Here is a 21003-nt window from a genome sequence, read left to right as displayed (position 1 = left end):
CATGGTAATATAATTTCTTCATCACAATCCCCTCTTGATTATATAGAAAAATACAATATTTTATATTAATCATATCAAAGTTTATTTTATTCCCACAGTTCTTATGGTTGTTTTTTTTTGTCTTGTCAGAAACTTTTCCATTTCTTGCTTGCTAAACAATCTTAAGGAGCAAAGCAGCTTCATCAGTTTGACTGGCAGCCAATCAGAAAATGAGAATCAAAAATAACATTTAAATAAATTTTAACTTTATTTTTAAAAACATTTAAAAAAACAGGAAGCAAAAATTATGAGATTATATTTTTTAATTCTTGCTTTTTTTCCTCTCATCCAACATCCTGAGGCCCTCACAGAGCCTCCTGGCGGCCCCCAGCGGGCCGCTGCCCCCCATTTTGACAAACACTGGTGTAAAGGGTTTCCTAGTGATAAGTTATTTGCTTTTGTAATGTTTCAAGGCATGAATTTTCTAAAAGTTTTTAAAGTCATCAAATGTTAAATTGCTCATCACAATCTAACATTTTCACCTTGTTTTGATTTGATTAAATATAAACATTAAAAAAACGTAGCATACAGTCCTACATGTTGGAACTGATTTACAAAGGACAGTTTAGATATTAAACATTACTTTGTGTAAGATTGGTAAAAAAAAAACAAAAAAACTTTAACTAAATAAGCGAGATGACTATATTTTTATGGAAAGTGCCATGAAGAATATCCCAAATAACTTGCTTAAATATTTGTTTCAAAGGCTGATCTAGCATAAGAAATTGACGAATTCAAGTGTAAATATTTTAAATAAAGCTCAGCCTCATAGCCGTGGTTTTCATTCTGTTTTATTTCGACGGTAAAACATTATCTTAATAGATTCACACACAAAGAGAGAAAACGTTTTGCTTTGTATGTCGGTGTAAAGTTAAAAAGGGGGAACAGTTTGTGCACTAAATGCGCCTCAGAGGGGCCAGAAAGCGGCTACGTCATACAAGCGTTCACTCGCTGGTTCGGGTCCAGTCCTAGTGTTTCAAATCGTCACTGGAGCCGAACAGCGCCACCAGCTGGTCCTCGTACTGGGAGATGTTCCGCTTCATGATGTCCATGCAGGGACCCAGCAGGCGCTCAAAGGCCTGGATGTCAATTACTGAAAGACAATTTCAGTTTTAACGACCGAAATCACTCAAGTACAGGTGAAAAGTACAGTGTAGTAGAAATACTCCTAAAAGTACATTTTTACAGAAAAGTTACTCACGTAAATGTAATTGAACCCAACTCTGGATATGTTCACAGGCGGGCAGAGTAGCCAAAGATTATACTTCAGTAAAAGCACCACTACTTTAACATATTTTAATAAAGTAAAAGTAAAAAGTAGCCATCCAAGAAATTACTAAAAAACAGTATTTGGTAAAAAGTCTATTGGAGTACTGAGTAACTGATGAAATTATCAATAATTTAATAATTAAAAATTACACAACACTTAACAGAAATATAAAGTTAAGTGGAAATTTTGGTATTTTAATGACAATAATTCATATAAGTAACACAAAATGACAAAATCAGGAAAAAGAAAATGTTTCCAAATAACAGTAGTTTCTTTCAATAAAATAATTATAAAATTTGAACTGCAGGTGTGTGTTTTTATCTGTTGACTTTGGTTTAAAGATGTTTGTTCTTCATTCAGTGGGTAGAACATTTACTCAAGTAAGAGTAGATACTTCATAATAAAATTACTCAAGTAAAATAACAAAATACAGCGTAGTACAAATACTTATAAAAGTACATTTTTTACCAAAAAGTCACTCAAGTAAATGTAATTGAGTAAATGTACCTGGTTACTACCCAACTCTGAATATGCTTATGTGATATTTATTGGAAAATTATAAAACAAGCAACAGAAAAACATGATTATAAGGAGTAGTCTGGTGTTATTTAGTGAAAACGGGAGAATCCAGGTGAAAACATTTCTCTGTTTTTGTGTTTCTGTGATTGAGATGTTTTATTTTTTGACACGCGTTGTGACACGACTGCGCCTGGATTTGCGGCGGTGAGAGCGTTCGGTCCGGATGGAAGGTCAAAATCTAGAACAGATTTTGACCTTGATGAAACAGATTGATTTTGATTTGTCGGACGTTTTTCCCCCTCCCAGTTTTATGGATGACATTCAGCCTACAATGTTTGCTCTGTGACAAACTGAAAGGGTAGCTGTATAAAATCAAATGCAAACACAAAAATAACCCCAAAACGTTCACATTAATGGGATTATATGTGATAAACCAACACAAAGTAGTACAAAAATATTTTACAGATAAAACTCATATTTTTTTCTTTTGGTTTTGTCTCTACTAGAGCATTTCTGAACAGATTGAATGATGAGAGTCTGTAAAGATGAATTTTGGAGTCTTGGCTTAGATTCTGTAATTAGATTTGGGTCTGGACTTTGACTGGACCATTCTAACATGCCATCTAAAATCTCAAGCATCTTTTTTTTGCAGGTTTTCTTCCAGAGTTGCTCAGTTTTCTATCCACTAAGACCAGCTCTCCTGTTTCTGCAGAGGAAAACGAATCCGACCTGCCTGCTTCACCATGGAGACAATCTGATTTCATCAAACGTTTTCCTCGCCTAAAGGTTTCATTTTGGTTCATGTGACCAGGGAACCGATTTCATGTGTTCGCTGTGGCAACAACCAGGTGCTTAATAAGATTTATCTATATGGCACCATTCACAGCTAAAAATAATCAAAGTGCTTTCCAGGAAAATTCAAGCAGTGCAGCGAATAAATAAAAAATAAATCCAGATTTCAGAGTAACAGTACATAATTTAAAAACTGACTAAGATGTTTAAAGACTAGGATAATGTTTTATAACTTGACGTCCCTCCAACTTAATCCTTGACCTGTTTGCTGCATTCCTCAGCAAAGAAAAGTGAATTCATACTGAGGTTAAATCACACAGATCTACACTCAATGTATTTATGTGTGGGGTATGTCAAACTTTGTTTTAATTTTAATTTTTTGTTCCAAAATGTGGAAAACTTCACAATTACGTGGCACTTTGTGTTGGTACATCCCATAACATCCCACTAAAATACTCTGAAAAGTGGTCAAAATGTGACTAAAGTTAAAATATAAAGTTCAAGAAGTATGCATGTTTGTGCACAGCAAGGTAAATATATAAGTATGTGATTGAAATGAAGCAATAAAAGAGTAATAGAAATGTCAGTACGTAGAATTAGAAGGTTCAATAAAAAGAAATGACCGTTTTGAGATTTCACTAAAAACAGTTTAATTCAGAAATGAAAGCTCAACGTTTCATTTAGAGATTCAGTTAAACCTCTACCATCTAAAGAAAAGATGCAGATATCTACCAGTTTCTTTTGTGGAGCATCTGCTTTCATTTTGGTTTACAAATTAAAAACTTTCACTAATGATGAATCTTAAATATTTACATATATATTCTAAAGCACAATAATTTGCCTCCTCAGTTTTTGTTTTGCATAGAAGATTAGAGGTACAATCTCCCAATTTCCTCCTAAAAATGAATTTATTGGACTGGATTTTCAATCAGAAACTAAAATCTCTAGAAATAATCCAGGTTTACAAGCATCCTACCTATTATGATAAAATAGATGTTTGGCGTTTAACAAACCTAAACATTTGGTTTCTCCCACAGCGTAGACGGACGCTGCGCGGGGTTTGTTGGTGACCAGCGCCAGCTCTCCAAAGTATTGCCCCCTGGAGCAACGAGCCACTTCCACCTCTGTGTTGTCCTGCTTCCCCGCCTTCGTCTGCAGGAAACACAGAAACACGTCAGGCTGCAGGACTGCTTGTCCTCAAAGCAGACTGAAGATAAATATGGAAAATGTAGTTACTTTGGTTTTGATCAGTATCTTCACCTCCCCTGATTCCACAATGTAGAAACAGTCAGCTTTGTCGCCCTGCAGTAAAGGAGGACAATCTGTCATAAAGGTATTTAAAATATTGAAACTGATTTAAAACACAAAATCTCGCCAAAATTCTTGTTCAAAATTCTAGTTTTGTTTTGCAAATATATTACTACACTTGAAAAAAGACAAAACTACCTTACAGGTAACTTTTCAGCAAGATAGAGGAGCTTGTTTTAAGTCAATAATTCCTTAGTAGTGATGAAAAAGTGTTAGTTTCACTGACAGATTATTTCACTGATAAGAGATTTTTCCCTTGTTATCAGTGAAATAATCTGCTAGTGGATCTAGAACTTTCTCATCAATATTAAGGAATTATTGAGTTAAAACAAGCTCCCAGATCTTGCAGAAATATTACTTGTAAGTTAGTTTTGTCTTATTTCAGGTGTAATATTTGCGATACAAAACCAGACCAGAGTACTTGGTAAAATGTTTGTTGTACCTGTGCTATGATGCGATCTCCATTGCTGAACGTTCGCGCTCCTAAAACATCAACAATCTTCATCCTCTCAGAGAGCTGAGGTGAAGGAGGAGGACATCATTTATGCCTGATAAATTTGTTGATGCATCTTTATGGGAAGATTGTTTGCTAGCGACAAACCTCGAGACAGTTCAGGAGAGGCACACACTCGATGAAGGCCTCGTACGTCCTCCTCTTCTTGGCGTTGTTTTTCACAATCAGCCTGTGAAACGTGGCTCGATCCTGTCGGGTCAGAAACAGCCTCGTGTGTAACGGAGCATCAGGTGCCTCCGTCAGACCGAGGCGGCGCGGTTCACTCACCAGGCCCCACAGAGCGCCCTCCTCTGTCGCTACGATGGTGGCGGCTCGCGGCGTGTTGTACATGAGGGCCAGCTCCCCAAAGCTGCCCTTGTTGTTGTACTTTCCCACACACACGTTCACACCGTCCTTCGCCACGAAGATGTCGTACACACCTCTGGGATGAGAAGAAAGCGGTACGGAAGAGGATTAGTGCCACCAAAAAATCTTCAACAAAATTCTGGCTTCTTTTCTCAGAATTCTGATATTTTTTCTCAGAATTTAGATTTTTTTTCCCCTCAGAAATCAGATATTTTATTTTCGGAATACATTTTTTTTCTCAGAATTTTGATTTTCTTTTTTTTGATTTTGACTTTTTGCTCAGAATTCTAATTTTTACTAAGAATTCTGACTTTTTCTCAGAATTTTTAATTTTTTTCAGAATTCTGACATTTTCTCAGAATTTTTAATTTTTTTTTCAGAATTCAGATTTTTTTAACCTCAGAATTCTGATTTTTTTAAATTACTATTATTATTTTGACTTTTTGCTCAGAATTTGGACCCTTTTTCTCAGAAATCTGATATTTTTTTCTCAGAATTTAGATTTTTTTCTCAAATGTTTTTTTTCTCTCAGAATTCTCAAAAATCTGATCTTTTATTCTCGGAATTCAGTTTTTTTCCCCTCAGAATTTAGATTTTTTTTTTCAAAATTCTGACTTTTTTCTCAGAATTCTGAAAATATTTCTATTCAGAATTCAGACTTTTTTACCCTCAGAATTCTGATTTTTTTTTTCTCCAAAATGTTGACGTTTTGCTCAGAAATCAATTTTTTTTCCTCAGAGTTCTGACTTCTAATTCTGTTTCCATCCATGTCAACATTAATATCCAAGCATTCTTAGGTGTACGTCAATTATGGTGTTAGTATTATTTTGAAAATAATCACATAACTGTTTCTTCCTTGTTGTAGGATTTGTAAAGGTGCAGTGATTGGTAAATTTGAGTTTTAAGACTAAATTTGCCTAATAGTGCATAAACTACTTTAAAAAATTCTGATTCTGGGAGAAAAAAAATTACAATTCTGAGATTAAAGTCTGAATTTTTGAAAATTTATGTCAACATTAATATCCAAGCATTCAAATTTATGCATGTCAAATATATATATTTTAAAACTTCTTACTCACTTGTCTATGACGTAGAAATTATCCCCGTCGTCTCCCTGGTCGATGATGTGGTCCTGAGGTTTGACCAAAACCTCAAACATGGCGTCCAGAACTTCAGAGAATTGTTCCTGACGGACAATAAGCAAAATGTAAAAATATTTTTTAGCAATTTTTACTGCCAAGCCTTATCTAAGATGGTGTGTCTCTCTTAAATGCTAAAATGCGAGGAGTCTTCGACAACACAAGGTCTCAAAAATAAACACACAAGCAGGATAAAGACTGATGGTAACTTTTAAAGTGTTTTAATATATTAATAATAACAGCGACTGAGTTCAGAGGAAGGAAAAACTTTGTTTTCTCCATCACTGTGTTTTACAGTAAGTCCAGATCATACAGTAAGCCACATTTACACCCTGTGGTTTAAAAATGAACCAAATCTCTTCTGAACAGCCGGAGATCTTCAAAATGTTTGTTGCTGCTGCTGTTTGAATAGATCTTCACAATCCTCTTCACTCTTTCCCAGCCATATGAAATGAGATTTAGTAACACCTGGCTCTGACATGTTTAGGAGAAAATGTCACGTTTACCTCACATGGGTGTTGCCTCAGCTTGTTTAACCTTTAATCAAATCCTCTCTGAGCCATTTGCGATACAGATGTGAACGCTGATCTCAGTTTATTTTTATGTTTACCTTCTCCAGAGTCTTGAACAGCAGAATGTCCTTGCACGCGTCCTGAAGCCGTTGGCGCTGCTCTTCTGTCTTGGGATGCACGACCTGAGGCTCGGTGTTGTCGTCCGCATCGTCATCAGGGTCATAAGCTTCTGCACAAACTGCAAAGGAACAGACATGCTTGTTTTTGACGTTTTGTCCTCCTCATAAGTCCCGGATTCACAAAATTGTTTTTTTTTTTTTTTTTAAGACTGTCAGAGAAAATAAACACGTATTGTATTAATACAGCCTGTCTACTGATCACTGGCGTCAATCAAACAATTAGGAGAAACTCTGGAGAACCAGTTTCCTCATATTGTGACCCTAAAATGCTGTAAGAGTAAAACAACGACTGCCAGACTAAGAAATTTAATTTCTAACCCTTTAAATGCTCCTGTTTTAGTCCCCATCACCACAAAAAGATGATTTTCATTCACCCACATGTGCAAATTTAATGTGGAGAATATAATTTATGTCTGAGGGTGTAAGGAATTGGCAGTGACATTGATTGAGATTAATTTTTATTTTTTGTCATTTACAACTAAATTTTTCCATCAGGGTTGAAAATATACAAGAAATATTCTTTAAAGATTTCTCAAAGAGTCAATATTTACAAACCTATTTCTTAAAATAAATACATTTTCCATCTTCAGTCCGCAAGATACAAATCAGCTGTTTGATCATTTTTATTAGTTTTAGACCCCTTATTCTTCAGTTTTGGCAATTTAACTTTAATAAGTCATACAAAGTTATTAAAATGTCTATTTTTCTATCCCATATATGCAAACTGGTACATTTACAGAACATAAAGTTGTAATTTAGTAGAAGATGAAATGGAAATAAGAATAGGCTAAATCTGGTGCAAATCATCTTTTCTTTTTTTGTTGTTGCACATTATCCCTACTAACACAAAGCAATAAACCATTTTAAGGGGATTCCACATCAGAGAACATAAAACATCTAAAGTCAAATTATAATGTATTAAAAAAATGCAATTTGAATGAGAGTCAATATCACAGAAACTGCTGAATGGCTCAGATCGCTCTGTTCAGTTTAAAAGGAATAGAAAAAATGCATGAAAAATTAAAATTTGCTTCAAAACACAAAACCTGGAAACTGCACTTGCATCAACAGAGTAAAAAAAAGGAATTCAAAAATCACAAACATGAATCCAGGAATAGTTAGGTCAGTCGTAATAAACAATAAACCAATTAATCGCATAATAAATGAAAAGAAAAGTTTCATTTGCTTGATTTATCGTTTTTCTCCTTTCTCTCTGACAACTGATTGATAAAAGTCATCAGTCTGGTGTTTTGGTCTCAACTAAAGCTGTTTTTGATAGAAAATGTTGTTTACATGACTTCATGATTCATTATATTTGTTGTTTATCTGTTCCAGTGTTTAAATGTCCATTAGAATTTAAAGTTTATTGATCATCGAGAATGTCTTCTTGTATTTTTATGCCATTATTACTAGTACATTACTTGAAAATGGTCTCAAAACAATATTATCGTTTATCGCAATAAGTTCCGGGACAATTTATCGTCCAGGCAAAGTTGCCATGGTGACAGGCCTGGAAAAGTTGATGAACAGTGCTGCTGTTCACTGACCTGCGACTCTGCGACTTCTCCCAGTCCTGGCCTCTGAAGAGAGGGCAAAAGGTTAATGTAGCAAACTTTGACTATTCCACACAACCACAGCGTCTGTTAAGTGATGGTGGGACACTCACTGGGAGCCTCCTTCACCTCCTCATCTTCGTCGTTTTCGTTAGATTTGTTTGACGCCGTCTCAAGCGTGACCTCCTTGGCGGCGGGCTTGCTGCTGTTCTTCCTGGCTTGCTGCTCGTTCTTTTGTTTCTCCAGGATTCGTGTGAAATGCTGCACGGCGAACTCCACCAGGTTGGGAGGCCTGCGGCGCAGCACCTCCACCGTGTAGCCCTGCAGCAGCTCCTTCAGGCCGGCCGGGATCTCCACGTTACTCATGATTGCAGCGGCGGGTCAGAGGCTGCGCTGGTTCGACACCTGGGAAAATAACAAATAAAAACTTCTAGCAGAAGTTAATCTCCTCAGAGCTCAACCTGCTGAAATATGTCAGCAGGTTTGAACCATCAGCACAGAAACCAGTGACTCCTCCTCTAAATCTCTGCACTTTATCGATTCCTTTATTTAGCACAGCCTGCCGGCAAATATCGACCAGCGCTGCCCGCATCATCTGTAATTAAAGGCTGTTCAATGGAGTATGTGTCAGAACTTCATGATTTGGAAAAGAGGTGCGCTTTTAACTGCTTAAATGACACCAAGTGATTTATAAAAGTAAATAAAATCGAACAGAAAATGACTACGCCTCAAAACTTTAAAGATGTCAGCAGCAGTCACACAAAAAAAATCAACACATTTGCGTTTTTTGCAGACTAAGATTTCTAGATATGAAGTTGTTTTTTAAGTGCAAGTATGAACATTTCCTAAAGAGATCACACATTATGCTTCAGCATATCTAAATCCTTAATTTGTGGAGTTCTCAAATTATTATTTAAAATACCCTCATGTGTTCACCACAAACGATGCTGAATGAAAACCTCGTAAGTAAATCAGATGTCCTTTGTTTCACTGCAAAAGCACAAAATCTTAAGATTATTTTTGATCTAGTTTCTAGTGCAAAAATCTTTGCCCACTTGAAATAAAACAAAACTAATTTGCAAGTAACTTTTCAGCCCGATGTAAATCTTGCTTTAAGTAAATAATTACTGTGGATATGTTGTGTTTGTTGATGAAGTCTTTGGGTCAAATGCTTTTAAAGAGATTTTAGAGAACTGCAGTAATAATGACCTGCAGTTACAGATGGAGGTCAATAGATCACCAATGTCATGTTTTAGAAATTAATAAAATGAAAAGTAAAATAGTTTCTGCATCTTTAAACACCTAAGTGGTTTGACGTAGCAAAGTGGTTGACCTGTCAGCCATTGTTAAACTAACAGTGTAGCATTATGCTTTTAAATTAGCTTGGAAAGCTACATTTTCATCTGGCATTGGTCCTATTATTCTAGCTGAAATATTTAAAAATTTATCTTTGGTTAAAAAAAAAATTAAAAAAAAGCCACTTTCTTACCTCTACGTTGTTATATAATTTTTAAAAATAAAGTTGTAAAATCCAGCTTTCAGCCCTGACATCCACCATGTGGGGTTTGGGAGGGAATGGCTAAATAAATAATGAAGGAATCACAAGACTCTTTCTAACCTCCTGACTGCGAAGGCAAAAAAAAAAAAAAAAAAACTGTCTTTGAACACAGCAGGATTGTTGAAAATCTGGAGCTTTCACATCAGTTTATCTCCACCCAGGCTGGATGCAGAAGAGAGCAGCCATTCTAAGATTTCTAAAAATATCAAAAACGTCCGAAAACTGGGTGGAAACACAGACCCCTCCTTGACCCCAGTGAAGGTTTGTTCTGGTTCTGATGGCGGCCCAGTAACTATAAAATGACATCGGAAAGAGATTTGAAAACAGAATATCTGTACAGATGAACCAAAAGCCAAACTTTCCGTTTTGGGATTTTGGAAATTAGCTCCAAAGATGGAAGACAGATTTATTTGACCCGACAACTTTCAACTTTCACTAGCATGATAATGAGAAGTTCTGATCAGGAGACAGCATCATGATCGGGGAACCTTTTCATTCTGGTTGTTCTGAATCGTCAGCCTGTTTTTGATAGAAACTTCCTGAAGTGATTGGATCTGTAATTTGATCAGTGGCGGTCCCAAAGAGGGCCACGGGGGGCCACGGGGGCCCAGAGACTCATGTTCAGTTCATACAGAGGCATCACTTCAATCAAGACGTAAATGTAAAATATATATATTAGTGCTGTCAAATGATTTAAAAAAAATCTGATTAATCAGACTCTAGCGTTGTGATTAGTTGCTGTGCTTAACTTTGGAAGCTAGAAATGTAGAAATTTACATGTTTTCAAAAGATGAAAATAAAAAAACAAATATATTAGTTTTCCAGGTTTTCATATTCAGGAAAGGAAGAATGTTGTTTGAAACATAATTTAGGAATGTGGACTATAAACTGGTTGTACTTTGGTGGAAGACTAATTTATCGTTACAAAAACTATGCTGCATCCTACCTTGATTTTATCCAAATGTTCATCGCGACGATTTTAAAGCGAAATTTGATTACAGCAGTCCGACTCTCCTCTCTCATCTTTTCACTCGCATTTTGTTTTGTACAAGACCAAGGTGACCCTCCACAGAAGAGAGTGTCAAAATAGATAGTGTGAATTAGTAATGCGATTAATCTGCATTATGTAATATTAACGCATTACACTTTTTAGATTAATCGCATACTTTAACGTCGCTACTGCTCCTCTGAAATCCCTTAAACTGCTATGAATTAATGAAGACAAACTTTAATGTCAGACTGGAGAGAAAATAAAGCAGCTGAAGCAACTTTTCCACCAGCAGGCTGGAAACATTCACACAAACATTTTAATTTGACTAATCTTCCTAAATGTGAAAATGCTGCTTTCAATAAACTGGCCACTAGTTTTATTTGTTCAGATTATAATCCAGCAGCTGAAATATAAATACTTGTAGCTTTTTGGTCAAGTCTACAGTACCCACAAGTTGCAAAACATCCTAGAATATTTTTGTGAATATTTGTGTATATTTGAGTCTTTATGCATATTTTGACACTGAGTGGATAAAAGAAAGAATCACGGATAAACTCAAACTTGTGCAGCTAATCCTTGATTTTAAAAATGAAGTTTTAAGCTTCATAATTATTCCAGCCTGGCAGAAATGGTTAACAAATTATTAAAATACACAAAAGATAATGAATGCCACTTTCACACAGATATATAGCTCATCAAGATTTTAAGAAAGAAATGCAAAATTATTTTAAGAGGAACTCAGAAAAACTATTTCTTCCTAAAGCTGCTTCTCTCTCTGTATTTTATGTTTTTCTTTTCAAATAAAATAAAAATAATTGAAACACTTAAGTTTTTGTGCTAAATTATCACACGAAGCAATCGAAAACGAAAGCTAAAAGAGTGAAATTAAATTCAAGATGTTTCACATCATTTTTACAAACTTTAAACCTATTTCCTTCAGAGACAAAAATGCCAGTAAAATAAGAGATTTAAGACCAAACCTTCAAAATTAGACTGTCCAGAGTCAGTCGGTCGGTGTCCAGCATGATTTAGTTCATTTCCTGGTTCAACTCACCTGGTGGCTCCTTATCGGGCCTCTGCAGAACTTTGACCCGCTGAGCAGATAGTTGAACCGTTTTAATCTGCCGGGTTGGAGCATCTGAAGCTGGCAGGAGACCAACGCTGAGGACAGCCATCATTTAAAGCGGCAGTACCTAAGTTTATAAAAACGTTGTTTTTTTATTTTTTATTTACGCATTTGTTAAAACTGTCATTAAGTTGTGACAGCAGAACGTGAGTAAAATAATCAAGCTCCTCTGCCTGCTCCAAAAACCTGCAACTCGGTCAACAACAATCAGAGCCAGTAGGAGGATTTTAGCGCTCTCAATCATCCTCATGTGTGCGTTACTCGGACCCTTCCACATTTTCTCTGCTGCGCTACGGCGGGTTCACCTCAACCTAGCCTGTTGTGAACACTAAAGCTAGTTAGCATCACCACTGATGACAACGGATAAACAGTTTTCCTGATAGAGTCAGTTGTTTCTCTGCCATTAGCACTTTAAGCAGTGCATACCCATGGTTGATTGACAGCACTATGACTCCTCTGATTGGTTGTTTTTGAGCGGTGCATTGTTGCAGACTGTGAGGAGGCAGAAGAGCTTGATATTTTCACAGATTATGTTTCATTTCTTACTTTTTCAACATATTGTTTGAACAAAAATGTAAAAAAATATGCTTTTATAAAAGTTACATACGACAGCTTTAAGGCAAAAGTCTGCAACCTTTACAATCAAAAGGCCATTTTTGATTTTTGTCTCCCAGTTCTGCAGAATTAAAGTCATTTAAAGCTGCAAATATTACATAACCTTTTGAAAAAAATGTTTTTTATATAAATATCTTCTGTAGGTAGTGTGATTTTTTTTAAAAGCTACAATTTCTGTTTTTAGATTTTAAAATAAAGTAAAGAAAGAGTAGGATTAGAATGTTTTCTCCTATGTTGATATTTTAGGAAAATTATACAAAAAAATATAACAGTTCCTAAACTAATAAACAGAAAAGAAAATCTAAAAAATATATTTGTCATCCTATTGTAAAAATTCAATAAAATAATTCCATAAAGATCACTTTTTTTATTTTTTTATAGCATTTTAACTCTAGTTATTAAGAGCTGAAGGTTGGGAGTCTAAAATAAAATAAATCCATTGAAGATTTTTAAAACCTGCAGAATATGTGATGCAAATTTTAATTTTTTATATTTTTTTCTAAATATTACCCCCAAATTTAAGCATTTACACTATTTTTTTTTTTTTTACCTTTCAGAAAACTAATAAAGAAATTTTATTTGTCTTATTCGCATCACAGCAGATCCAAACATTTTTAAAAGACTGTTTAGGAAGCTTGTGTGATGAGATTTTTTTTACTCTGGCTTCAAACAAGGAGACAAATGTGAAGAAAGAAGCAGCAGCACTATGGATTTTCTTAAAGATGGATCTGTTTTATAGCTTCTTTACATGCTGACATGTTATTTTCATTCACTCATTCATTCTTATTATAGTTGCCATCACATTTTCACATTAGACAGACGGCGTGAAGTGTTGACAGAGTGAAGGAGACGTGTGGCAGACTGAAGGCGCTGGCAGACACCAAGACACACCTGAAACGTTCCCCTGCTACCTGCAGCTAAGAAGAGGTAAGGCACCACATGTTCGTTTCACTCCATTTCTAGTTAAAAAACAAACAAAACAATAAAACAACAGAGACTGAAAGGAGCGAGAACATTCGAACTGTCTCTGTTTATGCGTGTGAAGCGGCACCGTTGGAGTCGAGCCGTCGCCTCAGCAGGTCTGAACCGTTCCTCTGCAGCACCAACAACAACAATCAAGTAATTTACTGGAAATCTGATAAAAATCTCTTCGTTTCACATGATTCTCTCTGTGTGAGAGAGAGATTATTCCTGGTGTTCCCAGAGGAAACCCCTCGGGGGGCGACATCACAGGTTCGGAGCTAACCAGTTCAGAAACTTCATCGCCAACTCGAATCCCAGGAAGCAGGCCTAAGGAGAAGGAAGAAAGACAGTTTGTTCAGAGCAATGACAAAAAACATCAACCAACATGTCAGTAATGCTCGATAAAATGGGCATAAATGTGGTTAAATGCAGGAATTTATATGTTTTTATGTCTCAAACACTGAAGCATTTTTCTGAGTTTTTTAGACCTCGACTTGCACTCTGTTGTTCCAGTTACTTTTTTAAAGACTTTTTCTTCTTTTTTTTATTTTTTTTTATTATTCAGAGTGGTTATACTAACAGCTTAGTGTGCTAAGCATTTCTATATAGATCTTAAATAAGCTCATTAAAAGGCTAGCTCTGTCCTAGGATGACCCTAAAATTTGTATTAAACTTGTTTTTACGTCTCAAGTAGAAAACACGTTTTTCTGAAAACGTTTAAATGTTGACAAAAGTAATTTATGTTCACAGCTTTAGACATCAAACTATGAAAGTGTGTAATTAAAAATGGGGAAATATTCCTAAAAACTCCGATTTGTGACATATTTATTAGATTAATCAATAACTTTGTTGCTTATGTTGATTAAACCAAGATGGTTCAATATAATCACTGGATCAATGTGGCTCAAACAGAGACTTCTACAAAAACAAATCTTTAAAAATAAACTCATTTTTATTGCAGAGGCAAAGCCTCAAATTCAGAAGCTTTATCTTGTTAAAACTAGAAAACTTATTAAAACAAGAAAGTTTCTCACTATAACAAGTTTTTTTTTTACGACATACCACTCCTGAATGTATTTCCGAGCTCTGGGATTAAAACACTTCTGCAGCCTTGATTATAAAGATTTTTTTTAAACTTTATAATCATTTTTGTAGGTAAAAATATGAGCAAACTTAAAAAAGACATGACAGATTATGACCCTTGATTAAATCACAATAAAATTTAGTGACTTTGTACTGGTGGATAATTTTAAGAAACGTAGATTATTATGATAAGACAATATTTCCTTACTGCAGACTACTGATAGAGCAAAGAAAATTACTTTAAAGGACGACTTGGGCAAATAGCACCTGCTAGTGATACATATTTTTACAGGTTTAGCTGTAATAATATTAATTCCTGAGGAAATTATCAGCTCTAATGTTCTTCCGTACAGCAGCTGTTTTACAACCAAACAAATATTAATAAAGACGTTCAAAGCCTCTCTGTGCTTCACTGGACTAATCTGAAAACCAAACTTCAACCTAAATTCATCACTAACATTTGAATTATCCAACAAGCGACTGCCTACATGTCCACGACTTTGTCTTTTCATGACCTTCTACATCTCCAGATGTTCATCCAGCTGCTTGAAGCCTTTTTACAGCTTTATTAAGCTGAAGATCAAAGCATGGAGACTCACTGCGTTTGCAGGGAAAGCTCTGAGCATGACAGCGTTGAAGCCTTTGTACAGAGAGCCGATGCCTTCCTCTCGGACCAGTTCCCGCAGAACGTCTCTGAAACCGTTGGGATACTTTCCTTCAGGAGCTGATGGAGGGAGAGAGGGGGAGAGATTTGAGGTTCGCCGTGATGCGGCGTGAGATTCCTCTGAAATAAACACCTGGGTTTTTATTATAGAGGCAGCTTTTCCCCTCAATAAATAAAATTCAAGCATTTTCAAGGTATGCTTTCAAACTTTTCCAGCACCACATTTTGGAGATAAAAACAATATAAATTTATTTAAAAAAAAGAAAAAGACAATTTGATTTCACTTTTATATAATTTACTACTGTTATTAATAATCTCCTGTGATAATACTCTAATTCTATAACAGGGATGAGGTAAACTAAAATATGACAAATGTTTATGTTTTGAAAGAAAATAGAAATAATTTTGATAATTGTATCCAACCTAAAACAAAAATAAACTGAGTCTAAGTGGATGAATAGAAGCAACATTAAGCACCTGGATAATCTGGATACTTGAATATTCTGAGAAAACAAATTCCCTCACTCCGTTTTCTTCTTCCATATTTTCCATAATCTAATTCTCTAGTTTTCCAGAGAGTAGGAATGCTGTCCGATCAACAATAAAACGAGATTTCCCAGTAAATCAAACATGGAGCGTCCCGGGCTGGGCCCAGGCTGGCTGGGCTGGGGTTGCCAGGTAACAGAGCAGTGTCCATCGATTATTACTTCTCAATCGGGAAGGTTTTTGAAACAGCAGACACCAAAAAACATCAACTAGAAAACAGCTAGATGTTTTTTTTGAGCACTTGGCCTGTTTTTAGAAGCAGTTGAGACCCAAATGGAAGAATAAAAACATGCAAAATTCACATTTTGCATGATTTCTTAAGAAAAAAGATGTAATAGAAAATTCAATGTTATATTATATGTCATACTGAAGTTTGATGTGGACATGAGCACAGAGGACAACCATCTGAACGGATAACATTCATATTCTGAAAGGGAAGAACGTCTGAATGTTACGTTTGAAGAAGAAAACCTGTTTGGAAGCGAGACTTGAGGACGTCGGGGGGGATCGCAACGGCCCAGTTAAAGATCCCGGCCATCCCTCCGGCGAACAGAACGCTGGGGATGCTGAGCTCGTTGTGGCTGCGGAGAGAAGACAGCTCGTCTTTCTGCCCGGAGAACTTCCTGTGAGGAAGAGGAAGAGGAAGTCCTCACCTTTTCCCTGCAGGTGTGAGGAGGTTCTTCAGCCACTCGTAAGACATGAAGTACATGCCGCTCGCTGGGACATCTGGGGGAAAAAAAAGAAAAAGAAGAGAGTAACATAACCCTAAAATTCTCTGATATGATTTTCCAATCACCTTACAGTCAAATCACTATTTTAAAAGCAAGTTATTTATGACATAATTTAATAGTGACATAAGTGCATTTCAATAAATCTGAATATCCTCAAAAAGGCAGTTTGAGTAAATCAGTTCAAAGAGTTAAATTCTTTACGCTCAGAAATGTATTTTAAGCATTTATTTCATTAAGGCTGCAGTCTTCCCCCAAAACATACAATTTATATTTTAAAAATCTTCTTTATTGGTCTTTGGTCTTATGTGATGTTGTAATTTTCAACTAAGATAACTAAGTCTCAAAATTTATCGCTGAGTGAATTTTCACTTTTTCAATAAAATAACTGAATCCTCAGTTTATCTGCATGAATCTGTATTAAATCAAACGGCTGGAATACATGCAAACAATCAAGCCTGTCGCAATAATCAATGAACAAATTGATCTCATGATAAATTAAAATGAGCTCAATAACTTCCAATAATTTGAAGGAAAATTTTGTTTACAGAGACTTTTAATCCACTTTATTTATAGTTTCAACTTTGTGTGTGTTTTTTTTCTAGTTTTGTTTTACTTATTGTTTTTTATTGTTGCATTTTATTTTTAATTTTTAAATATCCTCCAGTTCCAGTGTTAAGCTTTCTTTACAAAATTAAAGTTTATTGGTTTTTGAGAGGATGAACATGTATTATTAAGCTGTTATCAATATACAACTCGGAAATTGTCTCAAAACAACAATCTTTACAATTTATCATCCAGCAAAACTAGTTATTGTGACAGACCTACCAACAACTCGTTAAGTTGCTAATGCAACTCTACGGGACAAATAGCTGATTTAACAGTGGTGGCTGGTGTTATTCAAAGCATGCGATAAAGATAAGAGGCCTCCAAAGATCCAAAGTCCAAACTGCACTCTGAGGATTGTTACTCTGACACAATGTCACAGTTTCTGAGGACTGAGCTGCTTAGATGAGTTTTTGCTGGACTACATTGTCCATAAGTTGCTAATTCAGCCTCAAATCCAGAGCAGGAGCTGCAGAGATGTGTTGTGTTTAAATGATTAAGCTGTAAACTGAAACAGAGCTGTCATTTCTTCTTGACAGATGAGTGTTTCTCCCATCACTCCAACCAAACAAGTTGAAACTCTGCTGTAATGAAACAAGCCGGTTGAGCCTAAGTTTGCAGATAAGTAAAGATACGTTTCAGAACCTCGCCCGCGGAAACTCGACACTCCCGTTTCAGATCCCAGCCATGCTCGACCCAATTCCCAATTAACCTGGGTTTTTTATAATCTTTTAAATCTTTTCATATTATAAATGTGGAAATAAAATCAGAGCGTAATCCAAGTGAGGACGAACCTCTCATGAGGGTCAGAGCTGTGCCTTTGTAAATTCCTCGGATCCCAGACTCTTTGTACAGCTGCTTAACACAGTCCATCGGCCCTGCATACTTCACCTTTCCTGACGATGCCTGAATCTGGAAACTCACACAAAACCTTACTTTAGCCCACATCACTAAACATCATGTTCGAGGTTTGAATCCAGGTCTTAGGAACAGGAACGGACCTGTAGGAGACATTTGATGCGCTCTCCAGGAGTCATGATGGCTGTGGTGAAAACGCCCGATAACATCCCAGCAGCAAACAGCTGTGGATACCTGGAGGAGAGCAGAAGAAGAAGATGAGGAAGAGCTGCTAGCTGTGGAGTGAACACAACCAGCTCAGGTGAATCAGTCACCTACGTAAGGATATCGTCAGGCGTCCTCTGTTGTAGCTTCTTGCCCAGTCCGAACCCAAAGAAACAGACGGCAAACATGGGCGTGACGCCGATTATTGGGGCTGCCATTCCTTTATAGAGTCCTTTCACACCCTGTGAGGAAACATCAGCATGAGGAGTAAGGACACCTAATTTATTATAATTTATTAACACTACAATGTCAAATTCTAAAAAAAATTTTAATGTCTGTTTTTTTAACATTACTCAATTACCCAATGTATCAGAGTTTTTTTTTTATTTTGTTGGTTTGCTCTCTTATATCAGATATGATATAACATTCAAACTCTGGCTCTAAATGATTAACTCTATGACATCAAATGTATCATTTATTTATCCCAAATTGTGACACTTGTTTAACAAAATACATCTGAAGAATTAAAAAAACTCCACAGAGTAGAGTAACTGGAGAGCGCATATGTTGCTCAGTGTATTTGACTTTTTTTTTTAATTAAAATGTAAACCCATGGGGAATTTTTTTTTTGTCTTACTATATATTACTCCAAAAACCTAATGTATCAATTACAATACAAACAAATTGGAAAATCTTATTGATGTTTCAAAATTTTGGGGGGTTTTTTGTTATGTAAAAGCATTTAGGTAACAGTTTAATTACAAAAATCAGATTTAAAAAAAAATATTTGTATTGGGCTTTGAAGGGTAAATGAAAATAAGTCTGCATGCTAACCTCTTTGGCTAAGGTCTTTTTAAAACAATCCAAGGTTCCAGCATATAAGAGGCTCTCTCCGGGTTTTGGTTTAGGTTGAGTTTGTAGGCGCACCTGAGAGGAAAGAAGAACATGAATGAATGAATGAATGAATAATTGAACGAACGAACGAACTTTATTAATCCTGGGGGGAAAATTGACATTTCAGTGTCTGTCCAAAGAACAACAACAAAAGACAAACAAGTAAACAACATAAGGCATTGGTAAACGGGTGCCTGAGGCTGCGGCCCTTTGTTAGATGAGAAATACATATTTTTCTATCATACAAGAAAAGTATCATTGCAAAAAAAATCTCTTAGTTTCTGCAGTTCGAAGAGTTTAATAACGGCTAAGCTTAGGAAACTTTATACATGCACCTTGTTAAGGTGTCCCTAAATAAGTATCTGGTGAGAGTTTATTGTACTTGGAGATGAAGGAGATTTTATGTGTGTATAGTATTGTAGCACCTATCAGCAGAAATGTTCAGATTATCAACTGAACGATGCATCTCAAGTCTTTTTTAATTTTGTAAATGTGTGACCTTTAGACAATCTTCATCAGCTACAAACACTGTTTTTTGTACCCTATTCCACCGACATTAAAAACTTTAAGTGATGAACTTAGTGAGCACTTATTCAGTCGCGAAATTCTGATCAAATCCACTTCAAGGAATCTGAATTAATCTGCCTTTTGTTAAATTCAGCCAAACTCCCACATAATTAATGTATGAGACTGAATGAGGTTTCAGGCTTGGCCAGCTCAAGGTGTTGATCTGGACACATCCCACTTTTCATGTGACCTTTCTATCTGAGCAGCAGAAATCATGCGGCATCTTGAATCTGGGTCAAAGGTTTGCAGGACTGAGACGCTGCAGTGACACCAACACACTGAACGCTGCAGCCCGTTTTGTGTTTATAGTCAGCCTCTGCTGAACCCGGATGCTCTTTGTTGATCGTTTCCCCAGGTAAAGCGGTGACAAACCCAGACACAACATTTAGCAGTGTTTACTTTGATGGTGTCCAGCGGATGCCCGGCGAAAACCAGGCAAACGCCTCCGAAACCTCCAGCGAAGAAGTTCTTCATCGGGCTGATCGGCTGCGGCTGTTTGGCCATTTTTACTTCCCGCTCTGCGGAGAGAGAGAGTGAGACAAAAACACGACAAAATGTCGCTGCTGGAGGCTTAGATGAGACACAGGGGCACGATGAGAGACAATTATAAAGTCCAGACAACACCTCACCTGCGCTACTTTCTCTCTGAGAGAACCGATGAAGGGCTCCTGCTGTCACTGCGGTCTAAAGGACCTTTAACCCACTTTAGCCGGAATGCTTTAACTGCGACACAACCATTTGGTACGAACATCTGTATTGTCCGGGTGGAAACTTTCAGCTGTCTTACAATCTAAATAAATGTATTTTTTTTTAATATTTAGTATTACTTCTCATTATATATTTATAATATATTGTTTATTATCAATAGCGTAAAAAGTAAAAAAAACAAAGAACTTAACCAATAATCATAGCAGCAGTAAACATACAGAATATACAAATACGTATTTTTTGTTTGTATTTATTACATTATCATAACGGTAAAATCGATCAAAACCGGGTTATTTATTCTTCTAATGTATTTTGTTTAGTCAACAAGTTATTTTCTCCTGACTTTTTACTGCCATTCGTTGTGTTTTCTTCCTCTTCCTGACGGTTGGTGGTTACTATAGTAACCACTAATAGTTACTATAGTTACTATAGTAACCACTAAAAGTTTTTCAGTTATCTGTAACTGTGGTGTGTCTTAGGATCAGAACAGCTGTGTGTTTTCTTTACAATTATTATACTGTATTTGACATGTATTTTAGATATATTTATTATATTTTATTTAATGTATACAATAAATTCAGTGGGCCTGAGTGTGAGGCATCAGATAATAAAATGGAAGATGATTACCTTATTTGATACTGAAGTTATTCTGACAGTTTATTATTAAATCATCTTCATTGTTATTGTCCTATTGTTTGAATTATTTGCTCCTAACCATCACA

The 21003-nt window shown here is 36.0% G+C and overlaps 1 protein-coding gene across 6 annotated transcripts; it reads right to left on the bottom strand.

Annotated features, from left to right (window-relative positions):
* Window positions 1-918: 918 nt before the first annotated feature.
* slc25a20 (solute carrier family 25 member 20) lies at window positions 919-20353 on the bottom strand. Of its 6 annotated transcripts, XM_028002274.1 has the most exons (18): window positions 20203-20353; window positions 19973-20091; window positions 18947-19039; window positions 18227-18354; window positions 18052-18142; window positions 17845-17962; window positions 16370-16442; window positions 8727-8729; window positions 8284-8531; window positions 8165-8197; window positions 6537-6676; window positions 5867-5973; window positions 4710-4863; window positions 4530-4631; window positions 4371-4445; window positions 3857-3922; window positions 3634-3772; window positions 919-1132 (listed from the first exon to the last, which is right to left on the bottom strand). In XM_028002274.1, the coding sequence occupies exons 2-18, from the start codon at window positions 20075-20077 to the stop codon at window positions 1008-1010; spliced, it is 1800 nt and encodes a 599-aa protein (XP_027858075.1). In that variant the 5' UTR covers window positions 20078-20091; window positions 20203-20353; the 3' UTR covers window positions 919-1007. The 6 variants fall into 6 exon arrangements, with proteins under 6 accessions (XP_027858075.1, XP_027858072.1, XP_027858070.1 ...); XM_028002271.1 differs by lacking the exons at window positions 8727-8729; window positions 16370-16442; window positions 17845-17962; ... (3 more) ...; window positions 19973-20091; window positions 20203-20353 and adding an exon at window positions 11774-11861 and having other exon boundaries at window positions 8284-8575; XM_028002269.1 differs by lacking the exons at window positions 8727-8729; window positions 16370-16442; window positions 17845-17962; ... (3 more) ...; window positions 19973-20091; window positions 20203-20353 and adding an exon at window positions 11700-11827 and having other exon boundaries at window positions 8284-8575.
* Window positions 20354-21003: the final 650 nt, after the last annotated feature.

The sequence above is a fragment of the Xiphophorus couchianus genome, chromosome 20 (assembly GCF_001444195.1).
Source record: "Xiphophorus couchianus chromosome 20, X_couchianus-1.0, whole genome shotgun sequence".
NCBI lineage: Eukaryota > Metazoa > Chordata > Actinopteri > Cyprinodontiformes > Poeciliidae > Xiphophorus > Xiphophorus couchianus.
The sequence above is the reverse complement of the archived record's forward strand: the minus strand, read 5'-3'. Positions and strand labels throughout refer to the sequence as shown.

Bases quoted from the DNA above. Each gene is read 5' to 3' on its own strand.
- slc25a20 (XM_028002274.1), bottom strand. From the start codon at position 20,077: ATGGCCAAACAGCCGCAGCCGATCAGCCCGATGAAGAACTTCTTCGCT. The intron at 16,443-17,844 runs GTTCGTCCTCAC...TTTTTCCCCCAG, and splicing joins AGCTCTGACCCTCATGAGAG to ATGTCCCAGCGAGCGGCATG. The intron at 8,198-8,283 runs GTGAGTGTCCCA...CCCTCTCTTCAG, and splicing joins GGAGGTGAAGGAGGCTCCCA to AGGCCAGGACTGGGAGAAGT.